Source organism: Octopus bimaculoides, chromosome 2 (genome assembly GCF_046866305.1).
Source record: "Octopus bimaculoides isolate indiv1 chromosome 2, ASM4686630v1, whole genome shotgun sequence".
In the NCBI taxonomy this organism is placed as follows: domain Eukaryota; kingdom Metazoa; phylum Mollusca; class Cephalopoda; order Octopoda; family Octopodidae; genus Octopus; species Octopus bimaculoides.
In genome coordinates, this window is record NC_142929.1 from 38,402,278 (window position 1) to 38,421,753 (window position 19,476).

The following is a 19,476-nucleotide window of genomic DNA, read 5'->3' on the forward strand; positions in this document are numbered from 1 at the left end:
AGCCATGCTTGAATAGTGCTTTTTACGTGCCAGTCAGTCGGCACTGGCATTGACCACGACAACAATTTCACTTGACTCAAAAGATCTTCTCAAGCACAGCATATAGTCTGATGATTGAAGTACTTTTAAACAGGCCGGTTATGCAATGCTGGCATCGGCCATGGCTATGATCTTACTTGGCTTGCCAGGTTTTCTCAAGCACAGCATATCTCCAAAGGTCTCTGTCACTTGTCATTGCTTCTGTGAGGCCCAATGTTCGAAGTTCGTGCTTCACCACCTCATCCCAGGTCTTCCTGAGTCTACCTCTTCTACAAGTTCCCTCCACTGTTAGGGTGTGACACTTCTTCACACAGCTGTCCTCATCCATACGCAACACAAGACAATACCAGCACAGTTGTCTCTCTTACACACCACATCTGATGCTTTATGTCCAACTTTTCTCTCAGGCTGCTTACACTCTGTTGTGTATTCTGTGTATTCACATGGGCATTACACATCCAGTGGAGTATACTAACTTCATTTCTTTCAAGTCTACACATATCCTCAGCAGCACAGCCTATGTTTCACTGCTGTGTAGCATGGCTGTTCACACACATGCATCATACAGTCTACCTTTCACTCTGAGCAAGAAGCCCTTTGTAACCAGCAGAGGTAGGAGCTCTTTAAACTTTGCTCAGGCTATTCTTATTCTAGCAGCTATGGTCTCAGAGCATCCCCCTCCACTATTGGCTTAGTCACCTAGGTAATGGAAGCTATCAACTACTTCTAGTTTTTCCCCCTGGCATGTGATGGAATCTGTTTTCTGTATATCGTCAGTGTTTATTGCCCCCATGCATGTCACACACAAAGACTGTCTTCCCAGTTAACCTTCCTTTGATATTGCTGCACCTCTTGTTTGTCAAAACCTGGTACATACATATATATATACATATATTAGTAAAAAGTAAGGGATTACCCCATATATATGTGATGGGCTTCTTTCAGTTTCCTTCTATCAAATCCACTCATAAAGCTTTGATTAGCTTGGAGATATATTAGAAGATACTTGCCAAACCATGTGATTGGGGAGCAAGCTTCTTACTACACAATCGTCTCTGTGTGTAAATATATATATATACATACATGGTTGGGATTAGGAAGTGCATCCAGCCATAAAACCATGCCAAAACAGTTCTCGCTGAGGTTATAGTTTTACCATTGGATGCCATCTGTAGAAATTATGTTTTAATTTTTCATGTTTATACATATATTTTCTCACATACACATACATGTATGTAAACATATTAGTTCATATATTTTTGTGTTTGATGCTAGAAACTTTAGTTTATAAAGCAAAAATGCAATTTTTAATGCAGCTTATATGAAGAAGTGCTTTCACAACGAGCCCTTGACCGAAGGTTAACAGATGAACTAATTAGATTTAAGAGGGCTTTGATCCAACTCTCTGAGTAAGTAAGAATGTTTTTTTAATCCTTTCATTCACCAAAAATAGTTCTCATAATTTTCTTAATCTTTAAATGTGAGCAGTTAAGTTTATCAGGCATTGTCTTATGAGTCACAGGCTGTATGTGTAAATGTTGGTTTTAGTCTATAACCTAGGATTATTTTTGTAAACACATTTTAACAGTTCAATACTTGATGTTGTAAATATGCAAAGAACTTGTTATTTTGGCGTACCTTTATGTAATCACAAATGACTGTTATTATTGTATATCATTGTAAAAGAGATGGCTGAGAAAATAGTGGGTATGAAACATTTTGGTACAGCCATTGTGGCATTGTCTATTTGGCATTACCGATCTGATGCTGGCTTATTTGACATCAGATGTTTTAATGATCCCCTCATTCTCTCTCTTTTTTCTCTCACTCACTGTCTTTATGAGTTTATGTCTGCATGCACACGCATATGTGTGTGTTGTGTTTGCCTCTAGTGACAAAATATACTGTTGCCAAAACAGGCAGAATATCCAGTCAGCCATTATAAATCATCAGTTTCCAAACAGCTGCAGCCTGTCACCTCATTCTGGGAAAATAGAGTATTCTATTATAAATGCATAATAGCATTTTCTCTTGATCTCAGTTCTGTATCAAAATTTTACTGTTTGGCTTCACTTTTAATTTCTCCAGAAGTCAATGAAATAAATGTCAGAAATATGATGTTCACAAATATGATGAGGTCAATTTCTTCACTGTGAAAGTTATACTTGTGGCTATACTCATTGTAAAGTCAGTTGTAGTTTTTAAATAGTTAACTAAATCATTATCCATCTAAAACTATGAACAACAATGAATATTTAATTAACACTTTAGCTCCAAATTAGATTAAACTGGCATGCAAATGAAATAAATTCATAATTACTATGAATTTTTGTATAATATTTATTTAAAAAAAAAACAATTTACAAGAATATAAATGGAAATTGTTCAAGATGTCTCAATAGTGCTTCTTTGGAAAATTATTCAAATGTTCAATATACATTGATAAAGTACACAACATTGCAACTATAAACAATTATCTGAATTGATGGAGGAAATAAGATATTATAATTCAATTAACTTGTGGTTGTTCAGGATGACCAATTTTGTTGGGTTGGTCATGACAATTCGGTAAAAAGTAAGAAGAGATAGAAGTAAGATACTCTGTCTCTTACTGAAATACCCAATGATAAATGTTTTGCATTTCCATGTCTTTAAAATTTCCAACAGTTGTATTTTATATATGTACAATGAATTTATTGTGCATACATGTTATTGTGAATGTGAAATATTTGTTTGAATATCAACAATATTATACAGAAAAATAAGGCAAGTCTTAACATTTGTAATTTAGTAGCTTACCCCATACAATGTCAAATTTTTGTAAGTAGTGATTTTGGAAATGTTTTAATCCATATTACTTTTGGAAGTTCTGCCTGTCTGTCTGTCTCTCTCTCTAAAACATACATGTTATTGTATATGTAATATTTAAAGGCTTACACTGCGTAAGACAGAAATAATGTTTTAATACTAATAAGTGATAATTGCACATTGCTATTATAAACAGAATAAGACAGGTAATTATATCGAAAAATATTTGCATGCATACAGATATGTATATCATCATTATAACCCTAGGTTGTTTAACTTTTGCTGAATATGATATACAGAGTGTGTTATGCAAAACAAATAGAGAAAAGTGAGAATACATTTCATGGAACTGACAGAGTTCTGTGTAATACCTGAGGTGATTCTGTTTTGAAATTGTAAATCTCCAGCTTTTTATAACCTTGAGCAAAGCTCCTAGAACTTTTGGAAATACATTTTGGCAAGAATCTATATTTATTTTCTTTTAAGTCTACTGCCTTTCCTTGTTACACATCAACTGATATTGATTGGATGGAAAACACTTATGTACATGTTCATGTCTTTTATGGCAATATGGTAAAGTTTATACAACTGGTCATGCCTTTTATGAAAATATGATTAGGCTGTGGTTCTAAACTGAGAAGCTGAGCAGATTGGTTCATAATTAGGCAGAGATCTGCTACAAACTAATGATTGCCAAATATAACTAAGTATTGAAATATAAACTGGTGGAGTGAATGATATTAAATTTATGGCTGTGAAACCATTAAGATTTATCTAATGCTGTCTGAATATTTATACTCAGTCTTCTGATTCTATAAACCAGTTTTATTTATTGTTATGAAGTTTCAATAGTGTTCATTTTATATACTAATTATTTCAGAGAACTGGCATGTGTAAAAGCCCAGGACATTAAACTTACTGAAGAAATCAACACAACCAGGAAAGCAGTAAGAAAATATTTTTGAAAAATTATTTTTGTATAATTAAATTTATTTTTCAAGAAAGCAAGTTTCTTTCTTTCAAGTCTAGTATTTTGTACATTTCTTATGCTTCTGATAAATTCAATCAAATAATTTAGATTATGTCTTATAATGAATTTTTGTCTTCAGACTGAATTTATGAATTACATGTAAGAGAAGGATAAGTTGTCATACCATATTCAGTTGAAAGAGTTTATTTAACAAGTTCTCAAGTAAGAACTATTTTCTTTTGTTGAGAAGATTTGGATATTTTACAAAATATAGTTTTTGGAGAATATGTTGTTGCAACTGTATTACAAGATGACAAACTCCAGCAATGTTGATGTAAATGGAGCAAAGAAGTTTGTGTACATTGGAGTTACTCATGATAAAGATATTTTTATACATTCCACTGGTCTGTCTAGAACAATTTTAAATAGTAAGGTTTTATTGTTTACTGCAGTTTCAGATTAGGAACTTTATCATAAACTGAATAGTTGACATTGCAGCTTCAAACTGAAAATGAAATTATTGTTTTCAGTCTGATCTATTGCTTACTTATTAACAATTGCTATTAAAATCATTCTAATCTATTTAAGATGTTTTAATACTTTGCATACTTCTTCAATATTACCACATATAGGTTTTGATATCAGCTATAAAAACAATGTATAAAAAACATCATTATTCTGTTTCTGAGATTATAAACTAGAGAACTTGTTAAATGCTGAATGTGATCATAGTCTTTAAATTATTACATTGTATCAAAATATTATTTTTTTATGAAGCCTTTAGCTATGTAATAAAATTTCATTGTTATTACAGTAATGATATTAGATAATCTACCATAAAATAGAATTGATATTTTCTGCAAGTCACATTGTCTCAGTAAACTTAACCTATCACAACAAAAATACTTTCAAACACGACATTCCTCAACAAAACATAGATTGTTATATTTAAAACTGCTTTCTGCAGTGAAGGGCAATTCAATTTTGAGTGGATATATCTGGTTTCCATATTAAAAAGATTAATGACATAATCACAGAAAGAAGGGCAATGTCTGTAATCTTCTTTTAGGGTCTCTGAGACTGAGGTGAAGTCAGGAAGAAATTATTCTCAGTCCCAAGACCTTTCCCAAATACTTGCAACAGAACATATTCTGCTAAAAGCACCACTCACAAACCAAATAGTGGTGTCAAACTGGATGAACACATTAAGTTTACCATCCATGAACATGAATGATCCCTCTATGGGCTTCCATGCAGTTTCTATTTACCAAATTTTGCTCCCAAGACAATGGTTAACCCAAAGCTATGATAAAACATGTTTGTTCAAAGTTCCACATAGTGGAATTGAACCCAAAGCTATGTAATTATGAAATGAATTTATTTTACCACATGGCAATGTGACAAAAACTGTGTTATATTATCAGCGATAACTAGCCTAGATCTCACTGTCAGAATGTACCATTCCAGCACATAAGGATCAACAAAATTATTTAGGGTGACTATTTTGTTGTTTTTGTTATTATTTAATAATGAAAAGTTTTATTTACCACATAAAAATTTGGCATTAAGAATATTACCAGAACTAGGAATTTGAATATTATGTACATAGTAGTAGTATAGGCATGCTACAAATGTGTGTGAGTGTACCTGAAAAACAGAGGGGAGAATGGGGAGAATGTGTGTGTGTGTTTTGTATATATATATATATATATATATATATATATATATATATATATGTATATTTTTTTCTTTCCATTCCTCTCTTTCTGTCTTTTACTTAGAAATGTGTGTGTGTATGTATGTATATATGTATGTATGTATCTATCTATCTATCTATATGGAGAGAAAGCTTGAGTGACTGAGAGAGAGAGAGAGCCTTCAAAAATATTGTTGGTCAAACACTCCCAAAACCACTTAGAAAAATTTGACATTGTACGAGATATGAACCAGATAAAGTCTCAAACTACTAAATTACAAATGTTAGGACTTTCCTTATTTTTTGGTATAATATTATTGATGTTTAATTTCTTTTACTGAATTTGTTATTTGCTGGGAATTAACATTGTATTTTCTTCAGTTAAAAACTGCTCTGAGTGAATCAGCCAAAAATGCCAACATGCTAAAGGAGTACCAAGAATTATATGATCTTCAGCGTCACCGTTTGGAAAAGCAGGTGAACAATACTACTCAAGAGCGAGACCTGTGGTGCAAGACAACTTATAATTTAGCCATCAAAGTGAGTTCTTCACAATTGCTTGTTTATTATCTTTTTCATCCTTTGGTGGATGGTAGTGAGTTGGCATACCACTGTAAGCATAGTGGTATTCCTGGAAAAGGTACTTTTGTTATGAAGTGCAGGTAAGATGTTTGCTTTTCAACCACTTGGTTCTGAGTTCAGTTCCACTGTGTGGTGCCTTGGGCAAGTAGTGTCTTCTCTGTTACAGTGAGGATCATGACAACTCCTGTGAAAATGGATTAGCTGAACTCATATAAGTAGCAGCATGTTTGACTGAGAGTGGGAAATGAGAAATTGCAATAAGTCGAAAAGTGTTGTTTGTGAGTTCGTGGAGCCACAGGAAATTATATAGTTTATTGAGAGTTGTTTTGAATTGGCTACAGTTGTTGGCATAGTATTTACTTGGATTCTTACAAAACTAGAACTGGAGGACAAGAATTTAACCCTGCAGACAGTAGCAGAGGAATAACAAAGAATTATCAACTTGTGACAGAACATAAAGAAAATAGAAGAAAAAAAAATTCTCTCAAGCACAGACATGACAACTAGGAATAAATAAAGAAAAAAGAATATTATGACCAAGTCCATGCTATGGGTGTGGAGGTCTGTATTTTAAGAAAGACTGTCCATTTAAAACTTGGAAATGTTTCAGTTGTCAAAAATTAGGATATAAAAGCTACTGTGTCTGTTTTGACAGCTGGATGCCCTTCCTAACACCAACCACTGCAGAGTGGACTCAGTGTTTTTAATGTGGCACTGCACTGTAGAAGAAAATTGGGAAACCTACATTAAAGAAAACTCGGAGTGGTTGGCGTTAGGAAGGACATCCAGCTGTAGAAACTCTGCCAAATCAAATTGGAGCCTGGTGTAGCCATCTGGTTCACCAGTCCTCAGTCAAATCGTCCAACCCATGCTAGCATGGAAAGCGGACGTTAAACGATGATGATGATGATGATAATGATGTATATATATATGTATATATATATATATGCTAATTTTAATTTAAAAAAATAGGAATTTACAATTTTTACCTGTAAATTTGGATTTTTATCCCTAATATTATTATCATAATTATTATTATATATATATATATATATATATATATATATATATATATATATCCCAGAGTTATAGTAGAAGATACTTGCCCAAAGTGCCACACCTTGTGGTTTGGAAATTTCTTACTCAACAGCCATGTCTGTACCTATTAAAAATCTTGTTTGCATCTGATATGAATGAGAAGACCCAACCACCACAACAGAATCGAGATCCTAAAACCAAAGTACCACATAAAAAGCATTGGTGTGGTTGCTGGTGCTATGTAGAAAGCACTAGTGATGGTGCCACGTAAAAAGCATCCAGTACATTCTGTAAAGTGGTTGGCTTTAGGAAGGGCATCAACCCATAGAAACCAAGCCAAAGCAGACTATGGAACCTGGTGCAGCACCTGGCCTTACCAGCTATTGTCAAACTGTCCAACCCTTGCCAGCATGGAAAACGGATGTTAAATGTATGATGATTAAATTTTGTATTTAATTAGCTTTTTAACTAGGTCATAATCTTGAAATTAATTTTGATTTTTAGATTTTGTTTTTATCGATTATTGTTTTTATTTTTTTAAACCAGGTCATTGAAGAAGGTGATTTACTTATTGCCAAACGTCTTATTATTTATGAGAAGCAGTGGGCAAAAATTTGTCAGCATTACACTGTTACATTAAGTGACATAGACACTAGCCACTTGATTATAATACAAGGCCTGTTGGAGGTCTGGAAGGTTCACATGGAACAATATTTCTTGGATATTTCGCAATGGGAAGAAAAGTCATCAGCACAGTTGAAGGCATTACGAGCAGATATTGGAAGTTACATTACACATTTTACAGAAAACCTTGAGTAAGTTGTTTTATTTTTGCTTTATCTTGAATCAGGTAAGTTTCATATTGTACAATTCTTTGAGAAACCTCATATGAAAAAGCAGGTGGATATGTAGATATTTTAAGTTCTTTTGGAAATTCTTTGATGGACTGTGATATGGAAGGGATATAATCAAAAGTAGGAATCATAATTCTAAACATATTTGTTGTACAGTTATATGTGTATGTGCATGCATGCGTGTATGTGTGTGTGTGCATGCATGCATGCATGTGTGTTTGTGCTTGTATTCATTCAAGTACACACACATATATATTTATATACATATATCTTTATACATATTATTCACATATATATAACAGGCACATATGTATGTGTGTGTATATATATATATACATATATTGTATATGTGTGGGCTGTGACTGTTGAGGACATGCGTAAGCTCGCAAGGAATGAAGCCAGTATCCTCCGCTGGATGTGTAATGTAAATGTGCATACCCGTCAGAGTGTAAGTATCTTGAGAGAAAAGCTGAACATAAGAAGCGTCAGTAGTGGTGTGCAAGAGAGACGATTGCGCTGGTTTGGACATGTGGTGAGAATGAATGAGGATAGCTGCGTGAAAAAGTGCCACTCCCTAACAGTTGAGGGAACCCGTGGAAGAGGTAGGCCCAGGAAGACCTGGGCTGAGGTGGTGAGGCAAGACCTTCGAACATTGGGCCTCACCGAGGCGATGACTACTGACCAAGACCTTTGGCAATGTGCTGTGCGTGAGAAGACCCAGCAAGCCAAGTGAGATCGTTGCCAGTGCCCCTGGACTGGCTCTTGTGCGGGTGGCACATAAGATGTACCATCCTGAGCGTGACCGTTGCCAGTACCGCCTGACTGGCCTTGTAGGGTTTTCGAGCGAGATCGTTGCCAGTGCCCCTGGACTGGCTCTTGTGCGGGTGGCACATAAAAGACACCATTTCGAGCGTGGCCGTTTTCGTGCGGGTGACACGTAAACGCACCCACTACACTCTCTGAGTGGTTGGTGTTAGGAAGGGCATCCAGCTGTAGAAACTCTGCCAAATTAGATTGGAGCCTGGTGTAGCCATCCGGTTGCACCAGTCCTCAGTCAAATCGTCCAACCCATGCTAGCATGGAAAGCGGACGTTAAACGATGATGATGATGATGATGATGATGATATATATATATATATATATCATCATCATTATTTAACATTCATTTTCTATGCATGCCTGGGTAGGTCAGTTGACAGGGGCCGGCCAGGTAGAAAAACTACCCAAGGCTACTGTGTCTGTTTTGGCAGGGATTTTATGGCTGGACGTCCTTCCTAACACCAGCCGCTCCGCAGAGTGGATTCAGTGCTTTTTATGTGGTACTAGCACAGGGGAGGTTACTTTTGGCATGATTTGGATGCTGGATGCCCTTCTAAATGCCATCATCATTTAACGTCCATCGTCCATGCTGGTATGGGTTGGACAGTTTGATCATGGCTGGTAAGTTGAGGACCTGTATCAGACTCCAGTCTGATTTGGCATAATTTCTATGGCTGGGTGCCCTTCCTAATGCCAACCACTCCAAAAGTGTAATGAGTGTTTATGTTCCACCAGCATGGGTGCCAATTACGTGACACTGGCATCAGCCACATTGCCTCCATGAAGATCAATGCTCAAACGGTGCTTTTTATGTGCCACCAGCACAAGTGCCAGTTACATGACACCAGCATCAGCCACACTGCCTCGATGACCCATATACAAATATATATGCATATGCATATATATATATATATTTATACTTACACACACACACACAAACACATATCTATATATTTAAGCGCATATAGATATATCATCATCATCATCATCATTATCATTTAATGTGCATCGTCCATGCTGGGATGAGTTGCAGTTTGACAGGATCCAATGAGTCAGAATGACTGCATCATGTGTTTTTGGCATGCTTTCTATAGCTTGATGTCCTTCCTAATGCCAACCATTTTACAGAGTTCACTAGGTACTTTTGTGTGACAGTAGCACTTGTGAGCTCACAAAGTAACTTCAAAATCAAAAAAAAAAGGCCCCTTGACTGTGTGGGGTTGTAGCAGAGAGGCAAGTGGCTTTATGTCAGGTGTTGAGGGGCTAAAGTATGATAGAGGAACAGGCACAGGATCTTGCTATAGAGCAGTGATTCCCAACATGGGGTATATTCCCCACCGTTGGAGCCTTGGAAAATTGTGGTGGGGCATGAGATCCATTATTTAATACAAACTAATCAGTGAAAGCTTTGTTCAAAATGGAAGGTACCAAGGTGTGACTATGTGATGAAGTTGAAAGGAAATACCCTGACACTGCCATTTCAGCAAAAGAACTTTTGATTAATTTCTCCACATCTTATTTGGTTGAATGTGGCTTCAGTGCTGTTGATGATTTGCCAAGAGAAATTACAAAACATGGTGGTTTACAGCTGAAGCTAACAAAATTGTCTCCTCAAATCAAGGAAATCTGCCATAGTCACCAGGTACAAGGTTTACAGTAAAGTGATTTATTTATTTTTTTTCCTTAGTCAATAAGTACTTAATAAAAGAGTTTCCAGTAGATTTTTTTGTATCAAATAATAGCTAACCACCTACACTTTTTTCTGCAAAATAGGGGTAGTTTATCCTGTTCAGGCTATATTATTAGCATTATCCTGCGATTGAGAATTTAAAATCACTTTAACTTTCTAAGACATCTGAACGCTTCTAAAAGCAAACTTCGTTTATTTGTTTACGTTTATCGTAATTTGAATTTAATATATCAAAAATAATGTTTTTTTTCTAACATACATTTTTCTGGAAAGTTATTGTGAGGCCTGGGTGGGGGTGGAAATAGGTTGGTAAACACTGCTATAGAAGAAATACTTGGCTATCTTGCATTATACAAGAGTAGATAGTAGTAACTGAAAGAAGACAAAAATGGTGGTGATGAGGTCAAAGAGTACACTTGAAATACAAGAAAGTGAGTGTTAGTGAGAATACAGTCCGTGGATTGAGAAGGGTGGGTGAATAAGTTCACAAGAATGTGAGAAAAGGGTGACAGATGGCTAGAGATGGATGGGTGGATGAGGGGGTAGTAGTGAAAGATGAGTAAGTAAAAGTGTAGGTGTGGTCAATGGTAAATATCAGTATGAGGTAGAATACTATGTGGTTAAAAATTTACTTCCAAACACATGGTTTCATGTTCAATCCTGTTGCAATGCTGCTGCATTGGACAAGTGTGTTTTAGCACAATCTGGGGCTGACCAAAGCCTTATGAGTGGATTTGGTAGATGAAGTCTAAAAGAAGCCTGTTTTATACATAGTTCAAATTTACAGGAAAACAAAGACAAAGACAGGGGTAGGAACAACAAGCAAGTGTATTAGTTTGATGCTCGGGAAAAATGGAAAAGCTTTTTATGTTTTGAGCCTACACTCTTTGACAGAAAAGGAAAATAAGAGGAAATAAATAGAAAGAGAATGAAAAAAATGTGTTGAGTTCAGTGGTCCAACATGTATACAGACATACATATATATATAAATTGTATTTAAAATTAAAGTTTACATGGGAGACTTTAAGGTGTAGTATCCAAACCTTGTTATGGGAATGTCCCTTGTAGTGTGCCTGTAGAGTACATTTGCCGCTTGTGGCTACCAGGTGTCATCCAGGGTAGTGCACTTTTGTTGCTGAATGTATGTAAGGAATTGCTTGGTGCATGTTGAGTGTATTCTAAATGATTAACATACAAGACAGAGTGTATGAGAAGGTTTATTTAGGACAACGATCATTTCAGTTTATTTCTGCACTGCTCCTTAGTGGGTGGAGAACAATGTAATGGAATTGAATGCACCCCTTATTGTAGAAGAAACCTCTTCAGGCCATATAAAGAAGTTCAGTGTTATAAGATGTACATTTCACTGATATGCATGGAAAGATGATGTTGGTTCATATGCATATGACACAAGTATATTAAAAGCTTTATAAGTCAATACTGTGTTCTACTGTGTTAGCAGTGTTATTAAATCACTTTTTAAGGTTATCTCTAGAAATTTTTTATAGAAATTATTGCCAGCACTGATTTGATACAATGTTTCATATATTGGGTTGGCAACTAAGTTCCTGCTGTTTTTATAAATTTAAATTTTTTAAAAGGTTTAATAAAAAATAACAACTAATTAATCGATAATGTATTCGCCCTTGTTGTCTACAACTTCTTCTCAACGTTCAGCAAGATTTTCAATACCTCATCGGTAGAAATCACCTGATTTCGACTTGAAAAATTGATCTAAGCTCTCAATTCTGCATCAGTATTGAATGAAACTCTGTGCATAGCATTTAAAAGAGATTGAAATAGGTGGAAATCCATTGGTGCCAAATTAGGAGAGTACAGTGGGTGTGGCAGCACTTCCCAGCCATGCATTTGAATGGTTTCCTTGGTCATATTGGCGATATGAGGGCGGGCATTGTCGTGCAGCAGAAGAACTCCATGCTGCCAATTAGGTCTTTTCTAATGAATAGCCATGTTGAGTCATTCCATCTGTTGAACATAGAGTTCTGCATTGACTATTTGGTTCTGTTCAAGCAATTTGTAATGGATAATCCCTTCCCAGTCTCACCATACGCACAACATCGTTTTACGTGGATGAAGATCTTGTTTCACGCACGGTGTCGCTTGTTTACCGGGGCTAAGCCATTTCTTACACTGCTTCATATTGATGTACAGGCATCGTTTTCATTGCCAGTAACGATTTGGTAAAGAAATAATTGCTTGTGTCCATGAATTAAGTGGTGACGAGCAAGCAAACCAGCGGAAATTGTGGCTTGTTGATTTTTTGTTATTGTCACTTAAAGCACACGGAACCCATGCTCCATACTTCTGAACCTTTCTCATCGAGTGGAGATGCTTCTCCATAGCAGTGTGGGAGCATTCCATTTTCTCTGCCAGTTCCCTTGTTGTTTGACAGGAATTTTCATGCAAAAGTCGGTTTAATCGCTCTTCATCGAACTCAACTGGATGGTCAGAATGAGGTGCATTTTTGAGGTCAAAATTTCCATTTTTGAACTTGGCATACCAATCATGAGCAGTTCTTTCAGCTATGGCACCCTCTCCATACACTGTACAAATGTTGCAAGCAGCTTTTGCGGCCTTAGACTCTTGATTAAAAGCAAAACGAAAGAGGTGTCGAAAATACTTGTTTTTCTTAACTTGACATTCCATTTTAATGATCTGAAAATAAACAAAAATTAACTAAAATTAACTAGAAAAAAAACAAAATAGATTCCAAAATGATTCAAAAATACAATTCTCGAAAAATATAGATTCCAAAATTAAAAAATGCAATGAATTCCAAAATTAAAAAAACGGCGGGAACTTAGTTGCCAACCCAATATATGAAATTTCTTTAGATTCCTATGGCTGGAGCATCAGAGATTCAGAGAATGCAAATAAATGAATAAATAAATAAATAATTGAAAAATAACTTTTATTATTATATTTATGTTTTCTTGGGGGGGGGGGGGACAATTTTTCTTTTTTAATGTTGTAGCACTTTCTTGTGTATGTAAATATTTTGTTTGCATTTGATATGTATAACTATATTTTATTTACATTTTTTAATTACATTTTCAGCTTTAACAAATTGAAGCTGAAAGGAAAACGTTTTAAATTTTCAGGAAGTAAAACAAATAATGTTTTCAAATATATAAAAAAAATATAATTTATATGCTTCAAATGTAAATGAAATATATTAATATGAAAAAAAAAATTACTGCAGCTGTAAATCCCCTAACTCTAATCATCATCATCATCATCATCATCATCATCAGTGAAATCATGATCATTGATGTCGTCATTATCATCATCATCATCATCATTTAACATCCCATGCGGGCATGGGTTGGATGGTTCAGCATAAACTGACAAGTCAGAGTGCTATGCTTAGCTCCAATATTTGCTTTGGTAAGATTTCTACAGCTGGATGCTGTTCCTAATGCTAACCACTTCACAAAATGTACAACACTTCACTGAGTTTTTAAACATTTTGAAGACGTTTAATTTATTTTTCTTAATTCAAAAAGTGAATAAGAGTTGGGAATTTTACTGTTATTACAAGGCAGGTAAAGGTGGTGATTTGGTAGAATTGTTAGCGTGCCAGGCAAAATTCTTAACAGTATTTCATCCATCTTTAAGTTCTAAATTCAAATTCTGCTGAGGTCGGTTTTGTCTTTCATCCTTTCAGGCTCAATATCTGTATCATGGCATATTGCTAAAGGTCTCAGTCATTTGTCATTGCCTCTGTGAAGCCCAACACTTGAAAGATGCTTCTACGTGCCACTGGCACAGGTGCTAGTTATGTGACACTGGCATTGGCCACATTTCCAACACTTGAAAGGTGCTTTTTATGGGCCACCAGCATGGTTGCTAGTTATGTGACATCAGCATTGGCCACATTGCCTCCGTGAGACCCAACACTCAAAAGGTGCTTTTTATGTCACCTGCACGGGTGCCAGTTACATGACACTAGCATCGTCCATAACTATGATTTCCCTTGGCTTGACAGGTCTTCTCAAGCATGGCATGTTGCTTGAGGTCAGGAGTCACAAACCTTTTTGAGAGCACTTGCCGAAATTGCCAATAACATTCTGGAAAAGTATTTTTCATGCACTTGAGATTTTTTTTTATCATCATCATCATCATCATCATCATCATCATCATCATCATCATCCTCATCATCCTCATCATCATCATCATCATTACTGTGTTTTACAAAATACAAATAAAATATTCATTTGCAGCAATATGCGGTAGTAATGAAAACATATACTTTTTTTATTATTTATAATTAACAGAAGTTACAGAGTAACTCAAGGGGCCAGAGTTTTATGCATTGTCTCTTATCAAACCAAGAACATTACACACACACACTCATGCATGTACGTGTGTGTGTGTGTGTGTGTGCACATTTATATAAATATATATGTATATACTATATGTATGTATAGATCATGCATATATGTGTATGTGTGTGTGTGTGTGTGTGTGTGTGTGTGTGTGTGTGTGTCTGTGCCTGTGTGTATATAAATATAATAGGCAAGAGGGCAGTGTAGTATATGTGTGTTAGCAACATCTCTTCATGTGCCACTTTCAAAATCAATACCTCTGATAAAATATCAATAGATCACACACCATAGTAATACTATGCTCTGTGTATTATAGTAAAATAACATAGTTCAACATCATTTACATTAGTGATATAAACAAAGAGCAAGTGGTACCACCAATGTCATTCTTTACATTATCAACACTCAGGTTAGGCTGTCATCCTCTAAATGAGTTACTATATGCGGAACAAGCTAACAAGACAATTTACTAAACCTCCAAAAACTTCATGCCCTTGTTTGCATCAACTCATTATCTAATTGTTACCACATGCCAACCTGGCATCATTGTAAGTGTAACTAAGCATGTTCTCCAGTTGTAGCTGTTCAACACACATGATATTCACATGATATTCAGTTGCTAAATATTATATCTGAAAATATTTTATCCCTATGGCAAAAACAATGAAATATGACACTTGTTTCAAGCTGAAAGTCGTTGTGCCTGAAATCCCCTCAAATTACAGTAAATCACACATCAGCTTTCCATTTATGCCACATTCCTCACTGAGCACTGTTGTTTGAGGAGGTTTCAAACACAGGTAGTGAGGAAGTATGGAAATATGAAGCCTCTCTGAAGATGTCTAAGAAGGAAAATACTGCATGAACTGGTATCTGCCATTGGTTTGAATTAAGAAGTTACTTTCAAGGCCGAGTTAATGAAAACTATAAAGATGGCCCAAGTTAACATAACTTGCTCATGGATCCAAGAACTTAAGTGGGCAAAAACATGTCCTGGTGAAAGTAAAGATTTAAGGCAACTGCAAGCTGGCATTTCTTGCTTTATGAAGAGGAAAGATTTGGTGTTTGAACAGAAGACTAAAATTGCCCAGAAACTCCCAAAAGATCTTGAAGAAAAAATTACAAATTGCTATACACATGTCATTTTACTGAAGAAGCAACATGACTACTTGTAGTGTCAGGTTGGTAACATGGATGAAAAGCCTTGTTTTTTTCAATATACTCTTGAATCAAAAGTACAAATACAAAAAAAGCATCATCTGATAAGCAGTGTAAGTCAAGAAAAGACTAAATTCACTATTGTATTAAACTGTCTTGCAGAAGGAACTAAATTAAAGCCAAAGGTTATATTCAAATGAAAACAATGCCAACTATAAAGTTCTTGCCAAGTTTTTTTTTGTCTACATTCATAAAAATGGTTGGATGAATGATGCTGGAGTGCATTTATGGATTGACAATGTGTGGAATTGGTGGCCAGGTGGCTTATGAAAGGAAAGGAGTTAGTGTGGGACATGTTCAGGTCTCACTTGACAGTTAATGTAACAATTAATGTAACAATTAATGAAACAATTTTATATTTGCATAATTTCAAGGGGATTAATCAACCTCTTGATGCCCTCTTGAACCTTTTAAACACAATATTTGTTTGGAGTGGAATAAATAGATAGTGACTGAAGGAAAAAACATTCATGAAGGATGTGTTGTGCAATTTTGTGATGAAGTTTGGGGAAGGTGCACATGAAGAAACTGTAGTAAAATCTTTTAGAAGAGTGTGTTATTTCATATCCAATCAATGGGGAAGAAGATAATTTATGGAAAGAAAATGGCAAGCAGGACAGTGACCGATCCAAATATATCATTTGAACTTCCAGTGATTTATATCTACATGCTGACTTTACATCAGATGATGGACAGTATTTGAAGAAAGAATTTGAAGAATTCTAAAATGTGATCATACATGCTTTTATTGTCAATAAAATAATTATTTTTAAGCATAATTAACCATGGAATTTAAATTTATAAAGTATGTATCAGTCAATGTTTTTAAATTACAGTGCAGTATGTTAGAGTTATGGTTTTAATCATCAATAAAATAACTTTCGAATAACCTTTATTTTAAATGTTGTATAGTAATAATGCCAATGTGTGTATATTCAATAAACTGCTATTATGTATCATTAAACTGTCATTACCGACCGTAGTGCATTGTGTATGTATCAGTAATTTTTTCTGTGAATTCACAAGTACATCAGCCACATATAAAACATGCAAATCTTGCACATTAGCTAAATGTTATGGTAAATATGGGTATTATTGTCTGTTACTCCCATTAACCATAAATGTCTATATTCATGTGAATGTACAATCTTCTGTGCTATCATGAAGTTATACAGATGACATACATATCGTAGTTGTCTGACTGGCCGCCTGGGTTTGGTGTGTTGTTCCTGTTAGCATTTACACTCAGTGTATCAGCTGTTTGAAACAGCCTGTGCTGTAGCAGTAATATAATGCTGAATTTATACTTACATAACTGTGGTTAAGAAGCTTCCCAACAATATTTTTTGTTTCAGTCCCATTGCATGGTTCCTTGGGCAAATGTCTTCTACAGTGGCCTTGGGCTAATCAAAGCCTTGTGAGTGAATTTTGTAGATGGAAATTGAAAGAAACCTGTGGCATATATCATGTGTATATGTGTATAAGTGTGTGTGTGTGTGTGTGTATGTGTGTGTGTGTGTGTGTGTGTGTGTGTAAGTATATGCTTATCTCTCATTGACTTGGCATGAAGTAATTATTATAAATGAACATCATTCATTTCCAATATTCTGCAAAAACATTTCTGGCCATGGGAAAATATTATCTTGTTTGGAAACAGATAATGGTTGGTGATGGGAAAGGCATCTGGCTGTAAAAATTCTCAATAAATTCTGTCCAACCCATGCAAGTATGAAAAAATGGACATTAAGAAAATGATGACGATGATCTCAGTGTTAATATGTTAAGTGTGTTCACCAAACATGAGTTTTAGTTGGAAATACTTGTGGCAACCTGTCTGAGTTATGGTAAGTGGTGTACAGTGATTATTAACTGCTCCACTGGTTGACCTCTCTCTGGTAAAGGTTTGCATTTTATCCTAGCTATATTAGTCAAATCCTAGTTTTGGGGTTTTATCAGATTTAAAAAAGTCGACTTGTACACTGCAATTTACTGTACACTAATTTAACTAGCAGGCATGGCCCTGTGCTTAAGAAGCTTGCTTTGCAGCCATGTGGTTTTTGGTTCAGTCCCACTGTATGGTACTCTTCTATTATAGCCCTGATCCAACCAATGCCTTGTCAGTGAATTTAGTAGATAGAAACTATTCTTTTACTTGTTTCAGTCATTTGACTGTGGTCATGCTGGTGCACCACCCTAAAGGGTTTTAGTTGAAGAAATCAACCCCAGGAATTATTCTTTATAAGCCTAGTACTTATTCTGTCAGTCTCTTTTGCTGAACTGTTAAGTTACAGGGACGTAAACACACCAACATCAAGTGATGGTGGGGGACAAACAAAGACACAAAGACACACACACATAAATATATATACAGACACACACACACACACACACACACACACACACAGACACACACACACACACACACACATATATGACAGGCTTCTTTCAGTTTCCATCAACCAAATCCACTCACTAAACTTTGATTGGCCAAAGGCTATAGTAGAAGATACTTGCCCAAGGTGCCACACGGTAAGACTGAACCTGGGACCATGTAGCTGGGAAGCAAGCTTCTTACCACACAGCCATGTCTGCGCCTACGTGGAAGCCTGTTATATGTGTGCATGTGTGTGTGTTTGTGTGTGTTGTGTGCATGGTTTGTGTTTGTCTCCAACTTACAACTTTACAACTGGTGTTGGTTTGTTCATATCTCTGTAACATAGCGATTTGATAAACAAGACTGATAGAATAAGTATTGAAGTTAAGAATAAGTACAGGAGTACACAGCCACTTGCATGTTAATGTCATGAGCAGGCTCTTCTGTTGGTTGGATCTACTGGAACCCTTGTCATGTGCCGACAGAATGCCACTAGTTTACTACAATCAGTGGATTATTTTTAAAACAACATGTTGATTCACTCTATAAATTTGAGACAAAATTAACTAGAATGTGCAGAGGTTTAATTTAATTAGAAACATATTGCTTGTTGACTTCCATATTTGTTTTTCTCTATTTAATGAATTTTACATGACTTTATATGCTATTTTTAAAAAATATATGTATATAAAAAAAAATCCTGTTTCTCTTTTCAGAAATAACAATGGCACTACTGACACTACACATAATCTTCGGCGGTTAGATGACCTCTTTAAGAAAATGATTTATTGGGATCAGGTTTACTATTTATTTTAATTTTCAGTTTATATATTTAAGGTTAAGTAAGGTTTATTTTCTTTTAACATTTCATTCACAAAGCTTTTGATGCTTCAGAAAACTTTGTCATTGAATTTTTGAGCATGAGTTGCCTGTTGCTTGAATCTCATGACATTGACCGTGCAAGTGAAAGTAGAGTTGATCATTTTCTTTTCTTTTCTTTTTTTTTTTTTGCCAAGGGTAACATCGTTTGTCTGTTTTG

At 35.4% G+C, this 19,476-nt stretch overlaps 1 protein-coding gene across 3 annotated transcripts in view; it reads left to right on the forward strand.

Annotated features, from left to right (window-relative positions):
• Positions 1 to 19,476, forward strand: part of LOC106873453 (axonemal dynein light chain domain-containing protein 1) — a 103,902-nt gene that overhangs the window by 18,384 nt on the left and 66,042 nt on the right. For all 3 annotated transcript variants that reach the window (XM_014920813.3, XM_014920812.3, XM_089343602.1), the window contains exons 11-15: positions 1,356 to 1,448; positions 3,728 to 3,794; positions 5,895 to 6,053; positions 7,680 to 7,948; positions 19,154 to 19,235. In XM_014920813.3, the coding sequence (XP_014776299.1) occupies positions 1,356 to 1,448; positions 3,728 to 3,794; positions 5,895 to 6,053; positions 7,680 to 7,948; positions 19,154 to 19,235 (670 nt within the window). The remainder of the gene's footprint in view (positions 1 to 1,355; positions 1,449 to 3,727; positions 3,795 to 5,894; positions 6,054 to 7,679; positions 7,949 to 19,153; positions 19,236 to 19,476) is intronic.